A 22830-nucleotide genomic window follows, 5' to 3' on the forward strand; every position below is an offset into this window, starting at 1 on the left:
TTAAGGATGTCACCGAGTGACTACAGGGCATTCTGGGGGGAGAGGGTGAACAGCCAGAGGTCGTGGACCATATCGGTACCAATGATATAGGTAGGAAGAGGGATGAGGTGCTGCAGACAGAGTTTAGGGAGCTAGGAGAGAGATTAAAAAGCAGGACCTCAAAGATAATAATCTCCGGATTACTCCTGGTGCCACGAGCTAATGAGTACAGAAATAGGAGGATAGAGCAGATTAATGCGTGGCTGCAGAGATGGTGCAGGAGAGAGGGCTTTTGATTCCTGAGGCAGTGGGACCGATTCTGGGAAAGGTGGGACCTGTACAAACTGGGCGGGTTGCACTCAACAGAGCTGGGACCAATATCCTCGCGGGGGGTGGGGGGGGGAGGGTTGCTAGTGATGTTGGGGAGGGTTTAAACTAGTTTGGCAGGGGGATGGGAACCTGAGAATAGATTCAGTATGGAGGGGAGTAAAGCTGGAATTGGAAAACAAAAATGTAGAAAGTGAATTTGAAGGACAGGAAACAAGGGCTAGAAAGTAATTAACAAGGAGGTCTGGCTGTACTAAATGGTATATACTTCAATGCAGGGAGTATAGCGAATAAGGCAAATGAGCTGAGAGCACAAGTAGATACTTGGGAGTATGATATTATAGCTATTACAGAGACATGGCTAAAAGAGGGACAGGTATGGAAGCTCAACATTCCTGGTTACAGGATTTTCAGACGGGATAGAGAAGGGGGGTAAAAAGGGAGGGGTGGTTGTGGTATTGATTAAATAAACTATTACAGCTGTGAGGAGGGATGATATGTTAGAGGGATCAACAAACGAGGCCATATGAGTCGAACTGAACAACAAAAAAGGGGTAATCACATTGCTGGGAGTGTACTATAGACCACCAAACAGTGAGAGGGAGATAGAAGAGCAAATACGAAGGCAAATTTCTGAGCAGAGCAAAAACTATAGGGCAGTAATAGTAGGGGATTTCAACTACCCTAATATTAACTGGGACAAAATTATTGTGAAAGGTATAGAGGGTGCAGAATTCCTAAAATGCACTCAAAATAACTTTTTTTAGCTGGTACGGGAAGGGGTGGTTCTTGATTTAGGTTTAGAAAATAAAGCTGGGCAGCTGGAAGGGAGATCATTTAGGTGCTAGTGACCATAGTTCAGTTAGATTTAAGGTAGTTATGGAAACGGACAAGGATAGACCAGGAATAAAAGTTCTAAATTGGGGAAAAGCCAACTTTGCTAAGCTGAGAGATGATTTGGCCATAGTGGACTGGAAACAGCTACTTGAAGGTAAATCAGTGTCAGAGCAGTATGGGAGGCATTCAAGGAGGAGTTCCGGAGGGTTCAGGCCAAATATGTGCCCTTAAAGAAAAAGGGTGGGACTAACAAATCTAGAGCCCCCTGGATATAGAGGGACATACAGGGTAGGATAAAGAAAAAAAGGGAGGCTTATGACAGATACCGAGGGCTAAATACTGCAGAATCTCGAGAGGAGTATAGAAAGTCCGGGGTGAAATTAAAAAGGATATTAGAAAAGCAAAGTGCATGAAAAATTCTTGGCAAGTAAAATCAAGGAAAACCCAAAGATGTTTTATAAATATATTAAGAGCAAGAGGATAATTTAAGAAAGGATAGGGCCTATTAGAGACCATGGGTTCAAATTTCAGACCACCGCTAGAACGGCGCACATCGGAGAGGCCCGCCTAATTTGTAGAACTGAAAAAGCGCCAAATACTTACCTCGCGATTCTCCAGTATCTGTAGGGCCGTTTCCAGCTCGGCGCAGCAAGAGCTGCTGGGGGCAGAGCTACAGCCCTGCGCCAAAAACAGTGCCGGCAGCTGCACACATGCGCAGTGGAGGCGGCGCGCGTGTGCAGTAGCTCCTGGCCCTCCCAGCGCGTCCTGTCTCCGGGCGATGACCCTATCCCTGGCCGAAGGGGCGTCGCCCCTATCCTGGGCCGAGTGGCCTGACAGTACTTACCTCCTCCGCAGCGGCCCGCCCGGCATCTTTTGGGGGCAGGCCCCGCCCGAACTGCTCGTCGTCGGCGGGGCCCGCCCGAAGTCCTGGACGGCGGTCCGTCGTTTGCTGGGGGCGGGCCCCACCCGAAGTTGTGATCGGTGGCAGGCCCCGCCCAAAATCATGGTCGGCGGCGGGGCCCACCCGACCGGCATCTCCTGGGGGGGCCCCATCCCAGCACGCTGTTGGAGGGCTCCCGGTGCTGCAGTAGGTGGGTAGAAACATAATTTTTTTTTATTGATTGATTTTTTAAATTATTTTTTGTATTTGTTATTTTTAAACTTTTTTTGATTGATTTTTTATTATTTTTTTTATTTGTAATTTTTAAATTTTTTTTTGGATTGATTTATTGATTGATTTATTTATCATTTATTATTGATGATGGCTCTTTATTTGTAAAAATGAAGTGTTTAATGCTTGTAAACTCCCCGCCCCCACCCCCCGCATCTCTCGTTCTCCACGCCTAATTTATAAAGTGCAGGCAAGGTTTTTCTGAGTGTACAAAAATCTACACTTACTCCATTCTATGTTAGTTTTGAGTAAGTTTTCGCTGCCTAAACTTGCAAAACAGGCGTCAGTGGCTGGTTACACCCCCTTTTGAAAAAAAAACTTCTAAAATGAAACTATTCTAACACACTAGAATTGGAGCAAATTAAATGCCAAGAATTGCAATTTCTAAGATACTCCATTCTAAACTAGTCGCTCAAAAAAAATAGGAGCAACTCAAGCCGAAACTTGAGCCCCATGAGGGTAATCTGTGTGTGGAGCGGAAGATGTGGGTATGGGTCTCAATGAATACTTTGCGTCTGTTTTCACAAAAGAGAGGGGCGCTGCAGATACTGCTGTTGAGAAGGAGGAGTGTGAAATATTAGATTAAATAAACATAGTGAGAGAAGGGGTATTAAGAGGTATAGCTGCTTTGAAAGTGGTTACGTCCCCAGGCCCGGATGAAATGTATCCCAGGCTGTTAAGCGAAGCAAAAGAGGAAATAGCAGAGGCTTTGACCATCATTTTCCAATCCTCTCTGGCTTCAGGTGTGGTGCCAGAGGACTGGAGGACTGCTAACATGGTACCTTTGTTTAAGAAGGAAGAAGAGGATAGACCAAGTAATTACATGCCAGTCAGCCTAACCTTGGTGGTTGGAAAATGATTGGAAAAAGTCCTGAAGGACAGGGTAAATCTTCAGTTAGAAAGACACAGATTAATCAAGGACAGTCAGCACGGATTTGTTAAGGGAAGGTCATGTCTGACTAACTTGATTGATTTTTCGAGGAGGTAACCAGGAGGGTCGATGAGGGTAAAGTGTACGATGTAATGTATATGGATTTTAGCAAAGCTTTTGATAAGGTCCCACATGGTAGACTGGTCACGAAAGTAAAAGCCCATGGGATCCAGGGCAAAGTGGCAAGTTGGATCCAAAATTGGCTCAGAGGCAGGAAGCAAGGGTAATTGTTGATGGGTGTTTTTGTGACTGGAAGGATGCTTCCAGTGGGGTTCTGCAGGGCTCAGTACTAGGTCCCTTGCTTTTTGTAATATACATCAATGATCTAGACTTGAATATAGAGGGTATGATTAAGGAGTTTGCAGACGATACTAAAATTGGCTGTGTTTTTGATAATGAAGAAGAAAGCTACGGACTGCAGGAAGATATCAATCAACTGGTCGTGTGGACAGAACAGTGGCAAATGGAATTTAATCCAGAGAAGTGTGAGGTAATGCATTTGGGGAAGGCTAACAAGGAAAGGGAATACACATTAATTGGTAGGACACTGAGAAGTGTAGAGGAACAAAGGGACCTTGGAGTGCATGTCCACAGATCCTTGAAAGTAGCAGGCCAGGTAGATAAGGTGGTTAAGAAGGCATACGGAATGCTTGCCTTTATTAGCCAAGGCATAGAATTTAAGAGCAGGGTGGGTTATGCCTGAACGATATAAAACACTGGTTTGGCCACAGCTGGAGTACTGTGTGCAATTCTGGTCACCGCATTGCAGGAAGGACGTGATTGCACTGGAAAGGAGGAAATTTACGAGGATGTTGCCAGGAGTAGAGAATCTTAGCTATGAGGACAGATTGGATAGGCTGAGGTTGTTTTTCTTGCAACAGAGGAGGGTGAGGGGAGGTCTCATTGAGGTGTATAAAATTATGAAGGGCCTAGATATAGTGGATAGAAAGGGCCTATTTCCCTTAGCAGAGGGATCAACAACCAGCGGCATAAATTTAAAGTAATTGGTATGAGGTTTAGAGGGGAATTGAGGAGAAATTTCTTCACGTAGAGGGTTGTGGTGGTTTGGAATTCACTGCCTGAAAGGGTGGTAGAGGCAGAAACCCTCACCACATTTAAAAAGTACTTGGATGTGCATGTGAAGTGCCGTAATCTGCACGGTTACGGACCTAGAGCTGGAAAGTGGGATTAGGCTAGATAGCCTCTTGTTGGCCGGCATGGACACGATGGGCCGAAATGGCCTCTTTCCGTGCTGTAAACTTCGATGATTCTATGAAAGCACAGAAGTGCTACCCTTTTGTGTTGTTAGTTGGTATGATTGGACTGGGATGAGGGCGATTGTGAGGGGTGGCTAGTGAAATGGGGGAAGTGATATTGTAGATAGAGTGAGAGGGATGGGTGGAGGTGCAAGGTAAGTTGGTGTAAGGATGTGTGGGAGTAGGGTCAGGAAGGCAGAGTGATGGGGATGTGATGAGTGGCACAGCAGGATGAGGTTGAGTGTGGCTTTGCAGTAATGCTTTGTGATCCTCTGAGATCATTGAAAGGTTTGTGCCACTGCAGCCAGATCCTCCTGACGCCATTCCTGCTTGTGCCCTCCAGGCTGCGCTGGTCCCTGGGGAGGTCTCTTCCACCCATTGGAAGGGAAGAAAACCTCCCTGTATGCTTGATTCATTCCATAAGCAAATGGAGGGAGTCATGGGAGAGCTTGTCAGTGTTTGCAGCAGCTCAATGCTGTAGAACACTGGCAACACAACTGCCAAAATCAACATGGACATGATCAAATGACATCATCAGATTTGCTTCCTTTTAATTGGCCGGGAAACGCGCTGGGCAAGTGTAAAATCATTTCTACAGAAGGCTTGGATCCCGCTACGGACCCTGGCCGCACCAAACCCGCTTCGGTAGGCAAAATTGGAGCCTCTTGAGTCAGAAATTCATAGAAAGATAAGAAAGACTTTCATTTATATAGCGCCTTTCACGACCACCGGACATATCAAAGCACTTTCCAGCCAATGAAATACCTTTGGAGTGCAGTCACTGTTATAATGTGGGAAATGCAGCAGCCAATTTGTGCACAGGAAGTTCCCACAAACTGCAATGTGATAATGACTAGATAATCTGTTTTTGTTATGTTGATTGATGGATAAATATTGACCCAGGACAACGGCGATAACTCCGCTGCTCTTTTTCAAAATAATGCCATGGGATCTGTTACGTCCACCTGAGAAAGCAGATGGGGCCTTGGTTTAACTGAAATACGGCGTGTCCGACAGCGCAGCATTCCCTCCTTAGATTTATGTGCTCAAGTCCCTGGAGTGGGACTTGAACCCACAACCTTCTGACTCAGAGGCAAGTATGCTACCCACTGAGCCACAGCTGACACTCATGGGGTCAAACCCCAATTCAGGATTTGAGCATACAATCTAAGATGATACTTCAGTGCAATACCAAGGGAGTGCTGCATTGTTGGAAATGTCATTTTTCAGGTGAGTCTTTATACCTATGTATAAGTTATAAAAAATCCCATTGCACAATTCAAAGAGTAGGGGAGTTCTCTCAGTGTCTTGGTGAGCACTCACCCTTAAAGCACCACCAAAATAGATTGACCATTTACCTCACTGCTTTTTACAGGGTCTTGCTCTGCGCAAATCGGCTGCTGTGTTTGGGTACATAGCAACAACTTAAAAGTAATCCAATGGCTGTGAAGCACTTTAGGATGCGGAGGATGAGAAAGGTACTATATAAATGCAAGTTCTCTTTTTGCTCTCTCCCTTCCCTTCTGTCTCTTTCTCCTCCTTCCCTTCTGTCTTTTACTCTCTCCTTCCATCTCTGCCTCTCACTCTCCTTTTTTATTTTGCTCACTTTCCTTCTGTCTCTTTCCTTATCTCCTTCCTTTCTGTCTCTTGCATTTCCTTTCCTTCTGTGTATCTCCCGCCATTGATATCCTGATTCCCAGTGTTTAGGAACTGTAATTTATCCATCTGGCTCTATAACTACTGGATTTAAACATCAAACATTTATGACAGGATGGCCACCTCTAATGTACAGCTGAATCCTCTTCACAGTGTCACATTCCATAATTTATTGACATCTTATGAATTATGCAGGTCTGTACCTAAAGTAGTCAGGATTCTTCAATGATCAGTGAGTTTATCCAACGATAGTCTGAGCCATACATGCCTGGGAATATTGCAGGTTCAATTCCCAGTCTGTGTGTAGTTAGTTGATCTCTACTAGGGTTGCGGTACAGCCAATTGTGCTCAGCACTATTGTATAAGGTATAAGAAAATTTCTCTTGGTTCCTACTCCTAATTGTTGTCCTATGCCTGTGCGCTTAAGTTAGTTAATGACAGGTTTGGGGCTGACTGCAATGCTCCTGTGGTCGAATTGCCTGGCTCACCATCATGGCTCGCATGAACAATGTATCTGTGGAGCTGTACCCCAACTAAGAGTCAATGCCCACCCATTGTTTGGGTCGATCGCGTGAGAGAGAGAGAGAGAGCGAGCAAGTGAGAAGGGGGCAGGGAAGACTTACACCTGCAATAAAAATGGGCCCATGGCCTCAGCCTGTTTTCTAGCCTCTACGCTGCCTATAAAACATTTTCTTTTATTAAAATAAAAATTTCCCCTGCCCTCCCCCTTTCTTGGGGCTTGCCCAGGGTGGCATTCCCTGAGCCCTTGGCAGCCAGGAAGATATTGTTCCCCTTCCACTGACCATAGAATGCTGGATGTCTGGGCCACATAGGTAGCCATTGTGTCCAGCATTCAAACAGCACGGAGTTTGTTTCCCTCACTGGCATACAATTAACATAAATGCCGATGGGACCAGTCCCTGGGAAATTGGTGGTAGGGAAGCACACAGATGCACCATTGCATGCCCAAGCACCTTTCCTCTCCTGATCAGTCGAAACATTGGCAGGGCCATAGAGAAAGCCTAGGCGAATGTGTTGAGGGAGTGGGGGATGGAGGTGATGACTCATTGGAGCACAAAATTGGCAAAAATAATTAATTCAGCCGAAAAGCATTTGTTTGGGCTTTCACTGCACAAGATGAATATTTCTAGGCTTCTAACTATCCAGTCACTAAGTTAAATGACCAAAGAACTATCCTGGCAATATCAGAACCTGTTCAGAGAACTCACGGGTTCCATCTGCTGTATATAGTGAGAATTACATTTAAAACTTAAACAGAAACTTCTTCCAGCAAGTAAAATTGCTTGAGGTATAAACTGAAATGAAAGTGAACGCAAAAGGCTATAAAGTTCTGGATGCATTTGAGACACAAGGAATTATAGGAATAATCTAATTAGTTTTAAATGATTAGTAATGTTTCAATCTCTTGTACAGCTATTATAAATTATCTAATCATTTTATTATTTTTCAACATAAAACAAATTTTGAGATGGTATACAGGATATTGTGGTATAAACCATGTCAATGTGCCACAGGTATCTGTCTACAAATACATTTGTGGTGATCACTGGGCCCCAATCATTAGTATGTGATGTGTGCTTCGAGCTCACCACATCAGTGACATATCGGGGCAGATTTTCTTCTTATTGTGCTTGGGTAAAATGGGTCACGAGGGGGCAACACAGAGGAAAACTGGGTGGGATGAATTGCAGCCAGTAACAAAGCCCACCTGATTTTCATTCTACTAATTTAAATGAATGGAACATCAGGTGAGCTCCATTATGCATGTGAACCTACCCGCCTGATTTTCCTCCATATGCTGCCTCCGGGCAATCCTTTACACCCATCGCATTTACTCTCTCGCAGATCCATAACATATCTTATTTGAAGAATGTGAATGCAATCACAAACTGTTAAATGATAGTAATACATATTTGAATTTTCCTTTTTAAATTTCACTCGTGAATGATCATATTTTTGGGCAATATAACAATCAGGTCTCTCCGATAATTTACATTATTAGGATAATTATACTGACTTTATTTAATGATTATCACCTCATTTACTGGTGACATTAAAATACTGACCAAAATAGGGCTCATACTGTCTGTTAAACTAAGGGGCCGAAATTGCCTCTTACCTTAAGGCCTATTACCGCTGAAAATCGGCAGCCACGCTGCCGAGTGCAATGTCCGCCATTTTGAAAATTCCGCTCCTGCGGTATCCCGGGGGTGACCCGCTCCCCCACTACCGCTCCATTGCCGCCGATCTGTACTAAGTGCGTCTTCAGAGCGCGCACAGCCGATGTTTCCCCCCGCCACCCGATGGTGAAATTCCACCGAAAAAATCTTGCTCCCGCTGTGCGGTGCCAAAAGTTGCTTTTTTTTGCCGGTGCAGTGAGGTTATATGTAAAATGGTGATGCGGCTCCCATTAAAGGGGAGGACCTACTGCCGCTGGTTTTTTTTGTCGTCCGACTGCCCTGTCGGGCTAACAATTATGCCACCGGGTTCAGCCTGGCACCCCCTCTTGTGTGCTAGGCTGTTGGCCTGGCCAAATCCCTCCCCGGTGGCCCAGTGGACCGAACTTAAAAAATAGTGCAGACTCTCTCCATTAATTGAAGGGAAGAGCTGCGGTGACACAGTGCCGTGATGATGTCATTAGTACTACACTGATGACTGACAGTAGTGGTCACTACACCCGCCCCCACCTTTCTGCCCCTCTAGACTGCGAATTTCCGCTTACTGCCCCCATATGACTGACTTCCGCTCCGCCGGGGAAAAAAAGCCAAAGAGTGGAATTTTGCTCAAGAGGCAACTGCGCCGGTAAAAGCACCAGAAACAGGGGAGGTATGCCCCGTTTCCAGCGGTGGGCAATTTCGGCCCTAACACTTCAAAAACAGAAACACTCATTGGCGTTTAGTCTACAGCAGAAAAATCTCCAATTGTTTATCTTTCTAAATTACACTGTCTGCATTATATTTTTCATTATTCAGCCAGTACAGAAAGAAAATAATGTCTAGCACTACATTTTTGTACTTTTTGTGTAAATACTTAGGGTTAAGATTTCAGATAACAGTTGTCTTTTTTTTCCCCTTTCTCTTTCTCTTGCTAATTTTCAGACCCCCTCCTTTCCTGAATGCATTGACTTCAAACTTGGGTATGATTCCATGGGCTCTGCTTGCCCTCTAATACCAGTATTGGACTACAGTCTATACAACAAGTGTTGGCAGGCTATTCACTGTAGAGCCTGATTCTGTCCTCGGTTGACATTGACACACGAGCATTTCCAGTAGGGATCATTGGGTAGCAATCAGGAGCAGGAATATTGGCTGATTTTCTTTTCCCTAACTCAAAGTCATTGAGGCAAATTGCAGAGCTCATACTGCTGCCAGTTGAAGTCAGTTAATTCAAAGCAGAACAGGAATCAAGCCTGGGACAGCTATTTACTCGATAGGTTTTAATTCCACAGTATGTGTTTGACGTCACTGACAGGTTCCCCGCCCAGAAGTCAGTCTGATTGACAGGCATGGCTTCCAGCTGGGCGGCGAATGCTGGATAAGAGGTCATTGGACCAACTAAGTCCGATTCCCACTGTGGCAGTTCGACCACAGAGGGGGCTGATCCCTGACCCCGGGGGAGCGGGTCCAATCCCAAAAGGGGTCCAATATAGGAGGAAAAGTTTTATGGTAGGGGAGCTTGGGGGACCAGAAGGAAGCAGTCCTATTTCTCCCAGCCTACAAGGAGTGCTCCCCAAGGCTGTCTTCGCCTGGCTGCAGGTGTCGGGATTCCAGAGCTTGGGGCCTAGGCAACAGAAGGCACGGCCTACCAATGGTTGGGCGATTATAATCAGGGATGCTCAAGGGGGCAGAATTAGAGGAGAGCAGACATCTCAGGGGGTTGTGGGGCTGGAGGAGATTATAGAGATAGGGAGGGGTGAGGCCATGGAGGGATTTGAAAATAAGGATGAGAATTTTGAAACCAAGGCGTTGCTTAACCGGACGCCAATGTAGGTCAGCGAGCACCGGGGTGATGGGTGAGCGGGACTTGATGCGAGTTAGGATACGGGCAGGTAGAATGTGGGAGACCAGCCAGGAGTGCGTTGGAATAGCCAAGTCTAGAGGTAACAAAGGCATGGATGAGGGCTTCAGCAGCAATTGAGCTGAGGCAATGGCAGAGACAGGCGATGTTACGGAAGTGGAAATAGGCGGTCTTAGTCATACTGCGGATATGTGGTCGAAAGCTCATTTCAGGATCAAATATGACACCAACGTTGCGAACCATATGGGTCGCCTCATAAAGAAGTTGGGGAGAGGGATGGAGTCAATAGCTAGGGAACGGAGTTTGTGGCGGGGACCGAAAACAATGGTTTTGGTCTTCCCAATATTCAATTGGAGAAAATTTCTGCTCATAATGAATTGGGTGTCGGACAAGCAGTCTGACAATTTAAAGACCGTGGAGAGGTCGAGAGAAGTGGTAGTGAGGTAGAGCTGGGTGTCATCAGCGTACATGTGGAAACTGATGCTGTGTTTTTGGATGATGTCGCCAAGGGGCAACATGTAGATGAGAAATTGGAGGGGGTCAAGGATAGATCCTTGGGGGACACCAGAGGTAACGATGCAGGGGCGGGAAAAGCCGTCGCAGGTGATTCTCGGGCTACGATTAGATAGATAAGAATGGAATCAGGCAAGTGCAGTCCCACCCAGCTGGACGACGGTGGATAGGCGTTGGAGAAGGATAGAATGGTCAACCATGTCAAATGCTGCAGACAAGTCAAGAAGGACGAGGAGGAATAGTTTGCGGGAGAGATAGGAGAGTTACTGCAAGCAGATACTATACTTGGTCCATTATAGGAAATGTTGCTTGTCTATTAACTATTTTTAGATATCACAATTGTCATTAATCATAGAGAAAACACATGCAATTACAAAACTGTCTTTTTGACAGCAAAACGCAAATGAAACAAAAGTTAATTAAAGGTAAAACCAGGGATAGCAGTGAATTTGAATTCAAAGAGTTTGTTGGATGAATTTGCAAAGCCACATCTTGTACAAACTTACCATTTCTTGAGCATCATGGAGTGTACTGGACAGACTATCATTGAGGTTTGGAAGGGATATACCACCTTCTACTAAAGCTGAAAAACAAAAGACATAGGGCTAGTACCTCCATTTTTGAGCTTATCGCCCAAACATGAGCGTTATTTCCGGCGTAGGCATTAAAAAAGGGTTTTCAGATCGCCGGCTTCTCGCCCATTCTCAAAACACCTAGTTTACATTTTTGAAAGTGGGCGTTACCGCAAACGATATCAAATGGGCGGCAGCATTAAATTTTTCAGACCTTCTGCCATAAAGTGCGGCAGTCCTTAGCAACGGCATGGTAACGCTCGATTCCCGCGATTCAGGAGGTCAAGGGTCATCATGACATGCGCAGAAGAGGAGACAAATAGAGCGAGGGAGCTCAGAGGCACGAAAGAGTGTGTGACTGTGGTGTGTGCTTGTTTGGTTGTTGTGGGAGGAACGATGGAGATTCACCAGCAGCAAAAAGTTGGCACCAAATTTTTGTCCAACAAATAACATTAAATGGAAGGGATGGAGGAAGCCCTAGAGCTGGTAGCCAGGAACACTGGTGGCAGAGGGCTCCCAGTGGTCCCGGAGCACCGCACTACACCCCAAAGTGACGCACCCCCATTGCCAACCACACGAGAGCCAGGAGCAACATCTTGCTCTCCATCAACCTCTCCCGTATCCGTTCAAGCAGTGCTTCGGCCATTACCCCCCCCTCTCCCCCAATGAAGCATCGCCTGAGCAACTCCTCAACCAGGCAGCTTGGAGTCAGGAGGGTAAGGGGAAGGGGTAGAGTTGGGGAGGGGAAGCTGGGGGCGGGGTGGGGGGGGAAAGGGTTGGTTTGTACAGAAATACTGATGATTTCGGACTAATGTTCGGTTTAAATGTTTTTTATTTAACCAAACCTTGCTCAATTGGCTCAAATAGCTGCACCATTACACGCTGGTGATTCCTTTACATCAAAGGGTATAATCACACTTTACATCAAAGGGTATAATCAATGTAAACTTTAACTGTCACCAAAGTAATGCCCACCATTGATGTATGATCTGCACACCCAGCAGTGTGTCAGCCTTGTAAATAACACCAATGTTCTTTCAGACAAAGCGATCATTGATGAGTTCCTGACTTAAAGCTCTTGCAGCTATCATACCACTATGGGCCATTTCATGCGGTCTACAGGGGGGCAGGGGCATGGCTTCAGCATCAGCCTGATTGTCTGGCCCGATGTCAGCGTCCGCCTCCTCGTCCTCTTCTTCCTCTCTCTGGTGAGGTGGACTGTCAGACTCATCAGGCAATTCTTGTCTCTCCTGATAGCCAAATTGTGTAGCACAGAGCAGACCACCACGAATTGAGCTACCTGCTCAGGGTGGTATTGGAGCTCGCTTCCCGAGTGATCCAGGCATCTGAAGCGCTGCTTCAGCACTCCAATGGTTTTCTCCACGATATTGCAAGTAGCTCTGTGGCTCTCGTTGTATCACCTCTCTGCCTTGGTGTGGGTGTCATGCAGGGGGTTCATGAGCCAGGTGGCGAGGCCATATCCTTTGTCCCCAAGCATCCAGCATTGACCTTGTGGCTGATTGTTAAACAAATCAGATACAGTGCTCTCACTCAGGATGTGCGCATCATGAATGCTGCACGGAAATTGAGCATTCACTGCCAGTATAATTTCCTGGTGGTCAACAACCAGCTGGACATTCAGGGAGTGGAATCCCTTCCGGTTCCTGAAAACTTCAGCATCCTGAAAAGGTGCCCGCATCGCGATGTGCCTACAGTCTATTGCTCCCCGCACCTTGGAGAAGTTTGCAATTCTGGAAAAACCTAGAGCCCTCTCACTTTGTGCCTCCCTGGTCATACGGAAGCTGATCAAGTCCCTCCGGCGTGCGTACAGGGCTTCAGTGACCTGTCTAATGTGTGGCATGCTGAGAAAGTCTGCAAATGTCGCCAGCTGCGGCCTGAAAAGAACCCGAGGCATAGAACGACAGTGCCGCGGTGACTTTGACCTCAACGGACAGTGCAGTTCTGATGGTGCTGGCAGGCTGCAGGTCTGCCCTTATCAGCTGGCATACCTCAGTGATAACCTCCTTGTGGAAGCGCAGTCTCCGAAGGCAGTGGTGTCGGGCAAGTTGAGGTAAGAATGCTTCTCCTTGTACTTGCGGGTGGTGTAACGTCTGGTCTTCCTCATCTTTGTCACTTCGTACATTGGGCACATAATGCAGTGGAGCGTTCCTTCGGCGATGTCGAGTCTGCTGCATGTATTTGGTCACCAAGAGAGGGTGAGAAAGAACAGGCCCCATTGCAGTGGCTCTCTGTTTTCCACCGATTGCACACAAACAAGGAATGTCCCAACGAACACACCTCTTCAATCCCAATTGGTCACAGTGTGGTCAAGATGTTTTGAGAGATGTTCACATCAACTCCAACGACCTGCAGAGTACATCCGAACTCCACCGAGGTTGAAGCACAGCAGCCTTTTAAAGGAAGCGACATGTGATCTACAACATGGCGTCCATAACGTTGTGATTCATTCCGGTTAGTTCCATTTTTTGTGGGCGGTTTTTTGAACGAGCGATATTGTGGGCGAAATGTGTGCGAGGTTGTGAAATTGACGATGGGCGATCTCCATGGCCGCTAGTTTGGATAAATATGCCCTTTACGATAAAAAACAGTCGCCGGGCGTTAATATTGAATCCCGGCAGAAATCTGTGCAGAAAGTAACGCTGGGCGATATTATGGCCGTTGAATTCGTCCATCCTGCTGATTCCGCCCAAAGAAAGTGGGCGGGTGGTAATATTTTTTCTTGGCGTTAAGCACATGGGGAAAGTAACGCTCGGCGATAAGTTTCCGAAAAATGCCCGCCAGTTTCCATTTTGTGCCAAAATGGGTGATATATGGGCGTTATACGTAATTTCAGCGGTAAAATGGCCATTAAGTGGGCATTAAGCAGACAAAAATAGTGGAGGTTCTAGCCCATAATCAATGAGCAATTACACAGCAGAACAGGGAAAACACAGAATTGTAGATTAATTATTGTTATATGCAAATCTAAACTTCACATGGACATAAATAATGACTTACATTGCAATTCAACAAAAACAACTTATATAGCGCCTTTAACGTAAAGCATCCCAAGGTGCTTCACAGGAGTTATCAAAAAAAAACACAACATTTGACACCGAGCCACATAACGAGATGTTAGGCAGATGACCAAAAGCTTGGTTGAAGAGATAGGTTTTAAGGAGTGTCTTAAAGAAGGAAAGAGAAGTGGAGAGGTGGAGAAATTTAAGGAGGGAATTCCAGAGCTTAGGACCTAGGCAGCAGAAGGCACAACCGCCAAATGGTGGAGCATTTAAAATCGAAGTTGTTCAAAAGGCCAGAATAGGCAGAGCGGAGGTCCTAAGCTGGAGAAGATTACAGAGATAAGGAGGGGCGAGGCCATTAATGAGAATTTTAAAATCGAGGTGTTGCTTAATGTAGGTCAACAAGCACAAGGGAGATTTGTGAGCGGGACTTGGTGCAAGTTAGCACACGGGTGACAGAGCTTTGGATGACCTCAAGTTTATGGAAGGTAGAACTAGGGAAACTGGCCAGGAGTACTTTGGAATAGTCAGATCTAGAGTTGATAGAGGCATGGATGAGGGTTTTGGCAGCAGATAAGTTGAGGTAAGGGCAGAGAATGGGCGATATTACAAAGGTGGAAATGGGCGGTCTTATTTATGGCGTAGATATGAGATAGGAAGCTCAATTCGTGATCAAATATGACACCAAGGTTGCGAACAAACTGGGTCAGCCTTAGTCAGTTCCTGGGGAGAGAGAACGAATCAGTAGAAAGGGAACGGAGTTTGTGGTGTGAACCGAACATGATGTGCCTTTTTGTACACTTCATATCAGGCACTGTTTTGGCTTCTCTTATTGACTGTGTTGATTTAGTGTGATTTATTCTTAACTGTGGGCAGTATCAGGCTGTGTACCTACCCACTTCCATTAAAAACTGGATGAAATTACCCAACTAATTTCATCTAGGACCTCACAGCCAGGAGAGAAGAGAAACATTTATCCCATTAGTCTGGATTCAAACATACAACAAGGTGAAAGGGTTATATGTACATTGCACTATTCAGCTCTCTAATGCATTGGTTTTCAGTGACTATGGTTAGCATTTCTCAGTCTTGCTACATATTTCGATGTTTTGTATCTACAGTACTGAGCAACAATCTATTCGTTGTACATTTATTGATTTAGCGCTGTCAATAGTCTCGTGAAGCTGTACCTTTTGCTGCAGCCACCTGCCCATAGCTTATTAGAATCTCTCCTTCAGAAATGTTTCGGTCAGCAGTTTCAGTTTCGGTGATGGAGATTGTTGAGCTACTTTCCTCAGTGGATGTGGGTGGAGTCACCGATTGAGCAGGGGGTGTTTGCACACGTGGCGGAGGACACGGAAGTGGAGTTGAGAGTGCAGGTATCACTGCACATGGAGGTAGAATCAAACTCTCGGGTTCCTCATCCTTGGCTACTGACATAACACTAACACATAAGATAATAGATAGAAATTAATAAGTGAAATAGTCAAATATGTTGCACTAGTTTACACTAAGCACTGTGCCTGATCAAGAAATCTAAAAACATTCAGAAAGAAACTTGGAATCATAGGAAAAAAATTGATAAATCTAATGCCCGTTATTAATTTTAAATCCAAAGGAGAAATAGGTACATATTTCAAAAGCTGGATCTGGAACACTTAAAAAAAAACTGTGGAACCCTCACGGGCCTTACTCTACAGATGCAGCTCACCATCCCATGCAGCAGTTTCCACTTACTCAGCTTATTTGGTGTGCAGAGAGAAGAAGAAACTGCAACTAAGTATTAAGTTTTTTTAAGAAAAAGAGAAACATTGTGTCCAGACACAAGAATTACATGTTTTCTTTTTTAACTTCTCTTCAGGTGCAGTTTTTATTTGCTGTGCTTCGTACACCTACCAAGGTAGATGGTGCAGGAAAATTATTGGCAACAGGCAAGCAGGAATGGTCAGGTACATTAGCTGCCATTTTCTTCCCAGCTGCGAGCTCATTAATTTAAAATCAAGTTTAGCATAAATAGAATGGTTTCTTGAGCCACCAAGACAGACATCAGACTCAGGATAAAACTGACACCCAGTAGCATACTAAATGTTATGTATATATGTAGACCTTACCCAAATGTAAGACTTGCTACTAGAGGGCACACCTGTGGGAGACCTAAGGGTCACGTGTGCATCCTGGGGCAAGCAGGTATAAAAGGTGATTCACCATGCTGCTTCCTCATTCTAGAGTCTGAATAAAGAGATCAAGGTCACAACAGTTTGAGCTTGCGATATAGTCCTGTGAATTTATTCTGAACATAAATTGGCGACGAGTAGCGGATCACGAACTTTCACGCGGTAATGGCTGCCGTTGGTATTCTTGAGAGATTTGTTGAGAGTGATGATTAGGAAGCCTTCATTGAGCGCCTCAACCAGTACTTCGTGGCAAACGAATTGGACAAGGCTGAGACGGCGACCAAGCACAGGGCGATTCTCCTCACCGTATGTGGGTCATCGATATATGACCTCCTTAAAGATTTGCTGGCACCAGTCAAAATAACGGACAAATCTTACGCAGAGCTGTGTACGCTGGCTATGGAACATCTCAAGTCAAAGGAGAGCATCCTGATGGCCAGGTACCGCTTTTACACGCACTGTCGCTCCGAGGGCCAGAACGTGGCGAGTTTTGTCGCCGACCTAAGACGCCTTGTGGGGCAGTGCGACTTTGCAGGATCCTGGGGGGATTGTTGCAGGACCTTTTCGGGCTGGGAATTGGCCACGAGGTCATCCTTCGCAAACTGCTGTCTGCCGAATCCCTAGATCTGAGCAAGGCCATCACGATAGCCCAAGCCTTCATATCCACGAGCGATAACATGAAACAGATATCTTCACAGAATCGAAGCTCACCGGCAAGCACCATGCACAAAATAATGTTTGCAGCACGCAGAATGATACAGGCAGGGCCCACCCGATTGCAGAGGCCAGACCTAGGCCTAGAGTGATTCAGATTCCGACTGGGGCGTAAATGCATATCCATTAGCACCATGTTGGCGCTGCGGGGGCAACCATAGACTCATCAATGTCGATTCAAGCCCTATGTGTGCAAGGGCTGTGGAACAATGGGACACCTCCAGCAAATGTGCAAACGATCTCTGACTTACCACATGACAGAGTCAGGAGAGGACGACCGACCCAGCGAGGATCACAATGAGAGGCAACTGAATCTGAGGATGAAGAGGAAGTATATGGGATACACACCTTCACCACCAAAATCCCTCCGATAATGTTGAAAGTTGAACTTAACGGCACTCCAGTCTCCATGGAACTAGACACGGGGACGAGTCAATCAGTTATGAGCCAGAAGGCTTTCGAGAGGCTGTGGAGCGACGAAGCACAGCGACCCAAGCTGATCCCGATTCAGGCAAAGCTGCGCACCTACACCAAGAAACTGATATCAGTTATTGGTAGTGCGGACAGAGTATTCCATGAGGGAGCATGATTTATCACTGTGGATTGTTTCAGGCGATGGGCCAATGCTGCTTGGCAGGAGGTGGATGGGGAAGATTCGATGGACCTGGGAAGACCTCTGCGTACCTTCTCCGGCGAATGAGGCCTCCCTTTCTCAAAGGCCGAGCAAACCCCCACTTCCAGCTGAACCAGGCATCGAAGTGCAGATCCATTTGCAGATCCCCGAGGCACAGACCACTCATCACAACACGAGGAGGTGAAGATCAACCGAGCAGCGGTACAGGCGCGGTACCCACCACCCGAAGCCGACGACCTCTTCGCGACGATGGAAGAGGCTCCAGGTCAACCATGTGGCGTGGGACTCTGGCCAAAACGATCCGAATGCGTCTTCCCGACACCAGAGGCAAAATACCTGGGGAGGAAGATCATGGCAGTCGGCATGACGAACATGGACAAGAAGGCATCCAGACCACGGGACGAAGGTGCATCCAGACCACGGGACGAGAGTACATCCAGGCTACTGGACGAGAGTACATCCAGGCCACGGGACAAGAGAACGTCCAGACCATGGAAGGTCACCGCCATGGAACGGAGGAATGTGTCGCCCAGCAAGGAAGACAACTGTGTTTGGGGAAAAGGTAAAGAGGCGGCGCGGTGAAGGCCAGGAACCCACTATGCTCAAATAAATTGTGTGCACCATGTAACCCTTGCGAGTGGTCTTTCGCGGCCAATGATGTACCATTGTATGGGGTTGGGGTACCTTACAACAAGCCAAAGTAGCGGGCGAACACCAACCAGTTGTACATGTATCTAACAAAGTATTCTTAGCAAGTGAGATGTTACCGCACGGGGTCGGGAGTGTTGTGCAGCAAGCAAAAGTAGCGAGCGAGCCCCAAATGACTGAACATGTATCAAATAAGTTAAACAAAGCAGCAGCCTGTGTTCACGAGACTAAAGAAACGTACCAAAGAGTGTCCCCATATGTGCTCGAGTCAGACAAGCTGTTCATCCCACAAACTTGAGAGAGCAGAGGCACCATTATTGATGCGTTGTTTCGAGAATGTCCAACACTGTCTGTGCACTGTAACATGATCCGCCATGGGCTATGCTCTCAGTTGGCCACCGTTGCCCACCCCCGGGATGGAAACAGCACAGCCTACAGACCCGCTCATGGTCGTGGAAGTGCTAAAAAGCGAGGGGTCCACCGTAACGGCCCCCCAGCTTAGGACCTGGACCAGCCAGGATCCCATGTTACCGCCTACCAAAGGTAAACTGCTAGATGGGATGTGCCAACCTATCCGCCAAAAAGACGATAGACCCATCCCAACGTTGCAAAGCAAGGCAAGGCGGCTACACACAGTCGGTGGTCCGGGGCCCCCATACTATGGCCCAATGTCCATGGGGACCACTAGGCCTCCCGTCACTACCGACAGTCTCAAAGCCATTGCGGCCATCCTGGGCTTGCCAGACCTCAGGGTCAGCGCTCAAATCACTAAACCTAGCACCACACATGCCACAGTAGACTCCCTACAGACCCAGCTAGCCTGGGTGCTACGCAGTCACCAGACAGAATCACTCAGAATCGAGCCTTCCGCATGCCATCAGCAGAGAATGCATCATAAGTGCACGGCCCCTCCACACGATATCAGAATAAGTGATGTAGACCATGTTCAGTGCCCCAGTTGGGCTGCTAGCACCGCATTAGCCAAGGGGGAAAATGGAGTGTATGTGATGAAAACGGAGCATTTGATTGTGAAACCATGTACCGGGCTAACGAGTAAAGCAGTTGGACAAGACCAAACTGCGAACGACAGATAACCAGGAACCACTGTGAAAGAACCTGGCCCCCAGCGACCCACGAACACGATCAACTTCGCCGTCAACCACATATCAGGACTTCAACCCAGGCGATCGACCCGGGGGCACAGGGCACCAGGTCACCTCAACTTGCAAATAACTTGCACAATAAGACTTTGGGGGGAGAGTGATGTTATGTATGTATGTAGACCATACCCAAATGTAATACTTGCCACTAGGGGCACACCTGTGAGAGACCTAAGGGTCACCTGTGCACCTTGGGGCAAGCAGGTATAAAAGATGATTCACCATGCTGCTTCCTCACTCTAGAGTCTGAATAAAGAGACCAAGGTCACAACAGTTTGAGCTTGCGATAATAGTCCTGTGAATTTGTTCTGAACATAACACTAAGTATAAACTAAGGATCCTAAAGTTTTATAAATGCAGTCTACACAAGAGAAGACTCTTAAGTAATCTAAATGAACTCAATGGCCCGAAATTCAGTCCCGCTGGAAAGCTGGTGCTCCCCCCAACATTTTGGGGCCATTAGAACCAAAATGTTTTCGTGCTTGGGCCATCCCATATTCAGCTCCAAACGTAAACAAATGGTTTCCAGCATTAATGAACCCTTCCAAAATGGATTTTTCAGTGGTGTGGCTGTCTTAATTTGAGAGTTATCACCACTGAGAAATTCAGCATGCAGGTAAAGGTTTCTAATGAACTAGTTTTAAAGGCCAGGGTTTGCAGCAAGGCCCTGAGGGGGAAAGGAAGCTGAAAGGAGTTTGGAAGGATAGCTGGTGTAAGAGGTGCAAGGAGAGCCAACAGGTTCACTGATATTGAGCTGGAGACACTGATGGGCGGTGTGGAGGACAGAAGAATACTGTTTCCTGATGTGGGGAGAGCTGCACATCAGACCGCCAGTACATAATGTATGGAGGGAGATTGCAGGGGAGGTGTCGGGCACCTCCATATGTGTGAGGACGCACCCTCCCAGGAGGGTGCTTGCCAGTCTGTACCCGGCCCTTCCAGGGTGGAAATGGGTCACGCCTCCTAGCTCTGGGGTGACGGGGATCCCCCTCCTCCTCTTGCGCCTCCTCCTCAGGTACTGCTGGCTTGATCTCCAGCGGCTGTCCCCTCATGATGGCCAGGTTGTGCAGCATGCAGCAGACCACGACGATGATGGAGACCCATTGAGGAGAGTACTGCAAGGTGCCACCAGAGCGGTCCAGGCACCAAAACCTTTGCTTAAGGATGCCGATGCACTGCTCGATGATACACCTGGTGGCACAATGAGCGTTATTGTATGCATGCTCTGGCGCTGTCCTGGGATTCCGCAGTGGAGTGAGCAGCCAAGTGTACAGGGGATATCCCTTGTCCCCCAAGCAGCCAACTGCAATCCTGATTCGGGCCGGTGAAGACGGCGGGCACACTGGTCTGGCACAGAATGAACGAATCATGGCTGCTTCCTCCCTTGCCCACTGCCTGTCTGCACAGTGTTGACGGCGAATCCTTCTCTTGCGTGCCGCCCTGCTTCTGAGCAGGTGTACCAGGCGTCGCCCTCCCAACACTCCTCCCATCCTCAGGGTGAACACTGCCAAACAGGTCTTCGGGAGTTCGTGAGAGGCGGGAGTTCGGGAGGCGAGCGGCCTTAAAGAGGCCCGTCAGTGAGCAGCGGGAGTTCGTGAGAGGCGGGAGTTCGGGAAGCGAGCAGCCTACAAGAGGCCACTTGCCTCCCGAAAGGTGACGTCACAGCCAAGGGGGTAAGTGATTGGTAAGTAGCTTTTCTTTTTTCTTTTCTTTATCAGTAAGTAACATTTAGCATTGTTGTTGCCAAATTAAGTTTATCTAGGGGTTAAGTCATGGCAGGACAGCTCGGACATGTGTTATGCTCCTCCTGTACTACGTGGGAAGTCAGGGACGCTTCCGGTGTCCCTGACGACTACATGTGCGGGAAGTGTATCCGGCTGCAGCTCCTGATGGACCACATTGCGGCCCTGGAACTGCTGGTGGATTCACTCTGGAGCATCCACGATGGTGAGAATGATGTGAATAGCACGTTGAGTGAGTTGGTCTTATCGCAGGTAAAGGGTAAACACTGACCAACAGGAAGAACAGTGCAAGGAAGGTAGTGCAGGGGTCCCCTGCGGTCATCCCCCTGCAAAACAGATACACCGCTTTGGGTACTGTTGAGGGGGATGACTCATCAGGGGGGAGCAGCAGCAGCCAAGTTCATGGCACCGTGGCTGGCTCTGCTGCACAGGAGGGCAGGAAGAAGAGTGGGAGAGCTACAGTGATAGGGGATTCGATTGTAAGTGGAGTAGATAGGTGTTACTGCAGCTGCAACCGAGACTCCAGGATGGTATGTTGCCTCCCTGGTGCAAGGGTCAAGGATGTCTCGGAGCGGGTGCAGGACATTCTGAAAAGGGAGGGTGAACAGCCAGTTGTCGTGGTGCATATAGGTACCAACGATATAGGTAAAAAACGGGATGAGGTCCTACAAGACGAATTTAGGGAGCTGGGAGCTAAATTAAAAAGTAGGACCTCAAAAATAGTAATATCAGGATTGCTACCAGTGCCACATGCTAGTCAGAGTAGGAATCGCAGGATAGCTCAGATGAATACATAGCTTGAGGAGTGGTGCAAAAGGGAGGGATTCAAATTCCTGGGACATTCAAACCGGTTCTGGGGGAGGTGGGACCAATACAAACCGGACGGTCTGCACCTGGGCAGGACTGCAACCAATGTCCGAGGGGGAGTGTTTGCTAGTGCTGTTGGGGAGGAGTCAAACTAACATGGCAGGGGAATGGGAACCTATGCAGGGAGACAGAGGGAAATAAAATGACGGCAGAAGTAAAAGATAGAAAGGAGAATAGTAAAAGTGGAGGGCAGAGAAACTCAAGGCAAAAAACAAAAAGGGCCACATGATAGCAAAAATCTTAAAGGGGCAAAGTGTGTTAAAAAGACAAGCCTGAAGGTTCTGTGCCTCAATGCGATGAGTATTCGGAATAACGTGGATGAATTAACTGCGCAGACAGCAGTTAACGGATATGATGTAATTGGCATCACGGAGACATGGCTCCAGGGTGACCAAGGCTGGGAACACAACATCCAGGGGTATTCAACATTTAGGAAGGATAGGCAGAGAGGAAAAGGAGGCGGGGTGGTGTTGCTGGTTAAAGAGGAAATTAATGCAATAGTAAGGAGGGACATTACTCTGGAGGATGTGGAATTGGTATGGGTGGAGCTGCGGAAGACCAGAGGGCAGAAAACGCTAGTGGGAGTTGTGT

At 47.3% G+C, this 22830-nt stretch overlaps 1 protein-coding gene across 4 annotated transcripts in view; it reads right to left on the minus strand.

The window, feature by feature from the left end:
- kiaa0586 (KIAA0586 ortholog) overlaps nt 1-22830 on the minus strand; it is an 800223-nt gene that overhangs the window by 115148 nt on the left and 662245 nt on the right. For all 4 annotated transcript variants that reach the window (XM_070879138.1, XM_070879139.1, XM_070879135.1 and 1 more), the window contains 2 exons: nt 15491-15744; nt 11215-11291 (listed from right to left, as the gene is read on the minus strand). In XM_070879138.1, coding sequence (XP_070735239.1) covers nt 11215-11291; nt 15491-15744 — 331 coding nt within the window. The remainder of the gene's footprint in view (nt 1-11214; nt 11292-15490; nt 15745-22830) is intronic.

This window comes from Pristiophorus japonicus, chromosome 4 (assembly GCF_044704955.1).
Source record: "Pristiophorus japonicus isolate sPriJap1 chromosome 4, sPriJap1.hap1, whole genome shotgun sequence".
NCBI classification, from domain to species: Eukaryota; Metazoa; Chordata; class Chondrichthyes; family Pristiophoridae; genus Pristiophorus; species Pristiophorus japonicus.